This window comes from Eschscholzia californica, unplaced genomic scaffold, assembly GCF_041429995.1.
Source record: "Eschscholzia californica isolate CP2 unplaced genomic scaffold, dmEscCali1.0.p SCAF_4, whole genome shotgun sequence".
Classification (NCBI taxonomy): Eukaryota; Viridiplantae; Streptophyta; class Magnoliopsida; order Ranunculales; family Papaveraceae; genus Eschscholzia; species Eschscholzia californica.
In genome coordinates, this window is record NW_028238461.1 from 21,252,199 (window position 1) to 21,259,862 (window position 7,664).

Genomic DNA, 7,664 nt, shown 5'->3' on the forward strand with positions numbered 1-7,664 from the left:
AGCAAGAGATTCATGGGCTCGACAGAAAACACATTCAAAGGTTTGGCCAATAAACTGCCCAATTTTACCTCGAACCGGCAAGCTGTTTGTACAACATTTCCAGAGGAATAGTTTGATTTTTGGTTGGATAGGAAGATTCCAGATGAAGTTCCATTCCTTAGTCTCATATTCATTATGTTCGGTACGTAGATAATAATACATCGATTTAATTGTAAATTTACCTGTTTTGGTAAGCATCCATCGAGGTGTATCATCTAGATGTTCCTGCAGATTTATACTCAAAATGGAATTACATATATCCTGGTTGAAGCATTGAGTTAATATATTCATATTCCAATGATTATCAATAATAAGTTGAGAAACCTTAGTGAGGGTACTATTAGTAGTATTACATATAGGGGGAGGATGATTAGGTATCCAATAATCATACCATATGTTAATATTATTACCTTTATTCACATCCCAGAACATTAGTTTTGTAACCTTGTCCACATGCTTGGAGAGGGATTTCCAAATCCACGAGTGATGGGTCTTTGCCTTTTTGGGTGTATTTTCCTTGGTTAAGTATTTCGCTTTAAGGATATCAGCCCAAGTGGAGCCCGGATCTCTGAAGAGACGCCAAAGAAGCTTGCTAAGAAACGCGTGGTTGTCGAGGATCGGGAAACGGAATCCAAGACCCCCCATTTTCTTGGGAAGACAGATGGCGGACCAGTTGATGGTATGAATAGATTTAGATTTTCCCCACCAGAAAGTTCTCTGAAGAACTTCAATGCGGTCGCTTATACCCTTAGGGATGGCAAAGCATTGCATTTGGTATCGGGGAACAGCCGCTGCTATTGTTTGGATGACAATAGAGCGGCCTGCTGGAGAAAGAAGAGAAGCCTGCCATTTAGACAGTTTGTTCTGAATCTGAGTGGTGAGGGAAGAGAACAGCTTCCGTTTATTGGCCCCTATAAACAGGTGTGTGCCGAGGTATTTGTCCATATTGGAGGACTGATGGACTTTAAAGTTACGAATGATCATACGTTTGAATTTTGGATGGGTATTCTTCGAAAAGAAGATGGTAGACTTAGGGAAGTTGATCATTTGCCCAGAAGCCGAGCAAAAAGAATCCAGAATAAGCTGCAGAGAATTGATATTAACGAGAGAGTTTTGACCAAAAATAATACAATCATCAGCAAAAAGAAGATGTTTGATACTGATGTTGGTTTTTGGGATGGGGAAGCCTTGAAAAGGCACGGGAGCCCTACTGGACTCCAAAAGACGACTGAGGCCTTCCATAGCCAGAGCAAACAGGAAAGGAGAAAGAGGGTCACCTTGCCTAATTCCTCTGCTAACATTAAAGGTAGGGCCGGGGCGACCGTTGATCAGAACCGCCATAGTCGAAGTTGAGATACAGGTATGAACAAGCCTAATCCACTGAGAGTGAAAACCCATTCGGTGCATGATGTTTTCTAAAAAGCTCCACTCGACCCGATCAAAAGCTTTCGACATATCAAGCTTGAGCGCAAAGTAGCTCTTTGAACCTTTATTGATTTTGAAAGAATGGACGATCTCTTGGCTGATGATAATGTTATCCGTAATCTGACGGCCAGGGACATAAGCCGCTTGAAAGGAGGAAATGATATCAGGTAGCACCAACTTGAGCCGATTAGCCATGATTTTGGTAATGATTTTATAGGTGGTATTCATCAGGCTGATGGGGCGATAGTCCGAAGTGGTCTGCGGGTTTTTGGTTTTGGGGATGAGACAGATATGCGTGTGGTTGACCTGCTCCGGGAGGATATTTTGAGCAAAGAAATCCGAGACGAGATTGATGATATCCAGTTTTACTGTGTCCCAGTTAGCCTGATAGAAAAGAGGAGGGAAACCATCCGGTCCAGGAGCCGAATCAGCTTTAAGGGACTTCACAGAGGCATAAATCTCCTGTTCCGAAGGAATACTAATAAGAGCAAGATTGGAAGAGTCTTGAATTTGCCTAGAGAAAAGATCAAGTAATTCTTCGGAAATGTCCGGATCAGTAGTGGTAGAAATCCCACGGAGATTAGTAGAAAAGATGTTCGCAATATCCAGGTCCTCCTGAACCCAAGAGCCATTGGTGTCTTTAATAGCAGTGATGCGGTTCTTGCGATTTCGATTTATCGCTTTGGCATGGAAAAACTTGGTATTTTGATCACCAAGCTTTATATTATCGTTTCTAGACTTCTCTTTCCAAAGACTCTCAAGCTGAGTATAGGCTTCCTCCAGGAGCAGATATAAATCATGAAGATCCTGTCCCCTGGCCGCCTGCTGAATGGCCTCAGTAAGGTGGCGAATTCTGGTATCAAGGTGACCAAAAACCTGTTTATTCCACCTAGCCAGGTTGATAGCTAAGTTGTTAAGCTTGGGTTGGATAGGTTGGGGGATGGGTGACCAATGATCTTTGATGAATTCACCACACTCCGGGTGGGACATCCAAGTACGAATGAATTTAAAAGGGCGCTTTCCCAGATTAGTACTAGAAGAGGTGGTAAGGAGGATAGGAATATGATCCGAGCCCACACCGGGCAGATGAGTAACAAGGGAAGAAGGAAAATCCATCAGCCAGGAGTGGTTAGTGAGGGCTCTGTCTAACCTCTCTTTAATGAGATTGCCATGAAATTGTCTATTGGTCCACGTGAAGGTGGTGCCCTTAAAGCCCGCGTCTCTGAGACCAAGGTTAGTAATCATCTGGTTAATTTTAGTGACATGGCTAGTAATATCCTGACGACCACCCTCTTTTTCCGAAGGGTGTAAAATGGTGTTAAGGTCACCTATGACAACCCATGGGATAGAAGGATCAATCTTCTGAGAATCCAGGGATATCCAAGGGGACATACGGTTTTTCCTATAGGGGCTCCCATAGAAGCCCGTCAGGACAAAGCTATTACCATGATCGTTATGGGTGCATCTCGTGTGGATCATATTGTCATTAACATGAATAGTAGTGACCTCATATTCCTCAGTCCAAAACAAGGCCAACCCTCCAGCTTTATTTTTTGGTTCGACAACCATCAGATTATAGTTGGCGTGAAGTTTAAGTATTTGATTAAGTTGGGAGGTCATGGCCTTGGTCTCGGAGAGAAATATAAAGTCTGGTCTGTGGGATCTAATAAGCCGGTAGAGGTGCTTTCTGTTAAGGTACTGCCCGCAACCCCTAATGTTCCAAGCTAACAGGGAAAGGTCTGGTTTCGGATGGTCCATCGACTCAGACTAAAGGCACCCCCAAAAGAATCAGGAATGAAGGGCAAAACTAAATCTAGAGGCACCCCCAGAGGGACCAAGCATCAGGGCCGAGACAGAGAAGAGAAACAGAGAAGCAGCCAAAGAGAAGAGGAAAGAAACAAAGAAGAGACAGAAGAGAGTAGAGGAAAGGGAGAGAAACAAACTACCAGAGGCTAACTAGCAGCTAAACAGAAACTAGAAATAAACAAGGAACAGAAACAACAAAACTACTAAAACAACAAAGATAGATTAACAACTAAACATAAACAGAAATAAAGTACTAGAATAGCAACATCCCATAACAGCCAGCTACACCCACAAAAAGGCCAACCCTAACTGGTACTCGTTGCCAGAGAACCCAAAAAGGGAGCACCAAATCACGAGTCAAGGACAACTCAGTGATGGTACTCCAAACAGTCTTCTATAACCACAGAAGACAGACAAGTTCTATGGCCACCAGTACCAGACCAACTGGCAAACAGAAAGGCAAAACAAAGAAAGAAAAAGCAACAAAAACCACACAGAAAAAACAAAAAGAAAATAACAACTACCAACACCAACAGATAACTAGGTAGACTAAGCTGATGGATTTACACCATCCCCTTCCTCCCCATGCACCAAGATATTCAAACTCTGAGATAAAATCAAAGACTCCTCAAGAAGAGTCTGTGTTTCCTGGTTATCATAAAACATGGATTGAACCTGATTTTCTTCAACCGAATAGTCCGAGGAACTGATGGAGTGGTGGCTAACCTCGTCACGATGACGCTTACCAGAGGGGTTGAACAAGAGATGAGGTGGAGTGGGTTGCTGAACAGGCGTGGGTTGATGAACAGGAGATGGAGGAGGAGCAATTAGAATCGGCTCGACTGGATCAGGGGACACAATAATAGCTTCATTCATGGTTTCTTCCATAGGGTCTGAGTAGTCTTTGATTGACATAATGGCTCTTAAGCCTCTGTGCGTGTTAGTCTTACAATGGTTGTGAGGTGGAGCAATAGGCACTGCATATGATGAGAGAAAGTTTCACAATTATCGACGAAATTCTAATATTCCGTCCAAAATAGTCGTATTTACAACGGTATTACCATTCCGTTTGAAATCAGCAATCACATAAAGTCCGCACTTTTGTAGTGTTTGCTTCAATTCTGGTTTTGGTTTAGCTTCAAAATCAAGTCTTATAGCCTTAATAATGGCTCTTAAGCCTTTGTGCTGTTGGTCTTACAATGGACTCGAGATGGAGCAATAGTCGCTTCATATGATGAGACAAGTTTCACTTCTTTAGCTAACTTCTTAGGTGAGATAAATCCAAGATTACTTGCAGGTAAGAAAGACCAGAGACCACACCTACCATCCTATATGTCCCCTAGTTTGTAATGAGAATTCAACACCAAAACAAAACATAAAAGTTGATTCAATTTCTACTTGGGAAACTTTGGTCTAGGATATATTCTTTTATATTTGAAGAACCGTTAGTTAATAGGGAATATTTTCAGAAAAAATAATCAGATACTTACAAACTAAATAAAGATAAATCAAACAAAATCGTAAGTGTACACCAAAATCCACTCGAGTTAAAAAAAATTTTTTTCATTACGACCCGAAATTATTAGAAACTACATATTATAAAAAAGGGATAAAACTCCCAAGAAATTTTTTTAGAAGAATATGAGAAAATTATAACTTTTCCAAGTATAAATGTTAAGTATGTGTAGAGTGAGACCTCTGAAGATGCAATATATATCTCCATTAAATCCATCACCTTTTGGTGCAGTGGTTAGGTAGTCACTCTAAAAACTCGGAGGTATGAGTTTCTTTTGTCATTGAAGGCAGAAATCTCTTATTCATTTGAAGTTAATTATGAAGATAAGTAATGCTCTGTAAGATAATCTACATAATTTTGTAGATGTACGAGCATTTGTAGGACATTTCTGTGGCGGTTATTAGCCTGCTTCATCCTTGTGATGTATCAAAACAAAATGATGTATTCTTTTCTATCATACACTATGTAATCCTATTGTTTCAAAAAAAAAAAAATCGGTAAGATCCAAAACAATTAATGTTGGGCAACCAATGTTGGGATATTTCATCATTATAATCATGAATCAAACATCTATTTTTTTTTAAATTGTTCAGCGTGTGTCTCGAACCCATGACCTCTAGGTGGAAGATTATACCTCTTACCACTCCAACCATGGGTTGTTGGCTGAATGCCTGAATCAAACATATTATCAAGTGTAAACAATGAAAACATTCCAGAAGCCATGATGATGATAATGAAGCAAATCTTATAAACTTAAAGAGATCTCTTTAGTAATTTTGTCTGAATGGGAAGAGATATCAGAGTTATATCTCTGGTTCAAGGATTTGCCCATTTATTCACCGCAACTGCCCATGTAAGAACCCTTAATTGAAATAAGCCATTGTATTATATATATTATAAGCCTCGTATTAATTCCACACAATCACCAATATAGAAAAATATTAACAACTAAAAGATTAAAAGAGAAAGACCCCAAACCAATAAAATTTAATTATAACAAATATTTGGGTAATTACAAGATTAAGCCATTAGCAATGGCACAATTAGTATCAAAATGAGTTGTTTCATAAACAGGAAGCTCTTGTCTATACCTTTCAATCCCACCAATACTTCTAAGATGATCAAGTTCAAATAGATCCGAACTTGAATAACTTGCTGCATCATCATCTTCATCTTCGTCTTCGTCTTCAAAATTCACATTATGATCTCTCATTTCATAATCTATCTTGGTTTCATGATACCCTTTGAAAAGATCTCTAGCTTCTTCAACTGATCTCCTGTTCTTCATCAATGGAGATAATGACAATGGTGATGATATTTCTTCACCCTTTTTTGTAAATTTTGTTGAAGACATTAAACCTGGTTCTTGATCTTCATAAGTACATTTATGTCCAATTGCTCTAAAATCTTCATCTACTATCACACTTACAGGATAAAATCGAACTGATCTCTTAACTCTAGTACTTGATGATAATGGAGTTTTACTTAAACAAGATCTTGAAAATGATGAAGCTGATGAACATGTTGAAGTATACCCTGATTTTGAATCTTTATGATCACCATTAATTGATGAAACTTTGAGCTTTTTGGGAGTTCCTCCTGTAAACAGAGAATTAATGAAATTTGCAAGTTTACCTCCTGGAGAAATGGGTTGCTTTACTTTCTTCAAATCTCCATAAATCTTTAGAGCTCTTGATTTTGTTTTAATAAACCCATTTCCAATTTGGGATTTTTGTTGAAGATCACAATTTCTCTGTTTTTCTTGATGAAATTCAAATAAACTTGATCTTCTCTGTGGTGTCTTTGAGGTAGAAATCTTGGGTGACACAGAGATACTTGTTCTGATTGGTTTTGGATTTGATTTGGAACTATAAATTGATTCTGTTTCAGATGATGAAAACCCACCACCACCACCACAACAAGAATCTGAAGAACTTGAACTTGAATTGAAAATCATTGAACCACAACTACCAAAATTCTGATTCTTCTGTAAATTTTTTTGTTTGAAATCAGCAACATATTTTTTTCTAACAACTTTTTCTTCCACCCATTTTTCAATTAAACAAGATTTTGTAAGATTTCCCATCTTTTGATCTTCTTTTTGTTGTTTTTCAGATTTTATAGTGTTGTTTCTTTCTCTAACACTACTAGTCTGTTTTTTCTTCATGGGTTCTTTGTAAAAAACTAGTTCTTCTTTTTCTTCTTCTTCTCCATCAATGGAACGATAAATTTCGTCTAAAAGAGTTGAAGAGAAAGATGGTTTTCTTCTTTCATGTTGATGTTTCTCCTTCTGCAATTGATCCATAAGTTAGCTAACAAAACCAGAGAGAGAGAGAGAGAGAGAGAGAGAGAGAGAGAGAGAGAGAGAGAGAGAAGAGGATTGAAGAGAAGAGTGTTTAGTCTCTGTCCTTTTAAAGAGGCTGAGTAAAATCACCCGGGCGTGCATGTTGTTTTAGTTGGCACCTATTACAGGTTGGAATTTTCAAGAGCTCCAATTTTGGTGGGTGAAGATATGATTATATTTTAATGGGTTAAATCATCCCAATTTGTGACTTAGCCGTTTTAAAGGGCTCCAATTATGTTCAAGATTGCCAATTTTGTCCCCATATTTTTCTTTTTGCTTTTTGGTCTTTCTTTTCTCTTATGTGTTTCCCTCCGCCATCGCATCACCACCACCACCGCGCGCGCGTTGGAAATTCAGATAGAAATATAAGGTCATAAATTTGGAAATCGGTCAATTGCTCGACTAACTTAGAAACCTTAGTTGGTTATGACCTAGAGGGATAGGGGGGGGGGGGGGGGGGGGGGATAAAGAAAAGATTTTGACGATTTTCTTTGTCTAGTTTTTGTCTCGAAAAAAAAGGGACTTTGATACCTA

The 7,664-nt window shown here is 39.0% G+C and overlaps 1 protein-coding gene across 1 annotated transcript; it reads right to left on the reverse strand.

Moving 5' to 3' along the window:
* Nucleotides 1-5,742: 5,742 nt before the first annotated feature.
* LOC147543601 (protein BIG GRAIN 1-like A) lies at nucleotides 5,743-7,228 on the reverse strand. Its single transcript, XM_086638507.1, has one exon. The coding sequence runs from the start codon at nucleotides 7,089-7,091 to the stop codon at nucleotides 5,799-5,801; it is 1,293 nt and encodes a 430-aa protein (XP_086494633.1). The 5' UTR covers nucleotides 7,092-7,228; the 3' UTR covers nucleotides 5,743-5,798.
* Between the last annotated feature and the right edge of the window lie 436 nt (nucleotides 7,229-7,664).

Coding starts and splice junctions, on each gene's coding strand:
- LOC147543601 (XM_086638507.1), bottom strand. CDS start 7,091: ATGGATCAATTGCAGAAGGAGAAACATCAACATGAAAGAAGAAAACCA.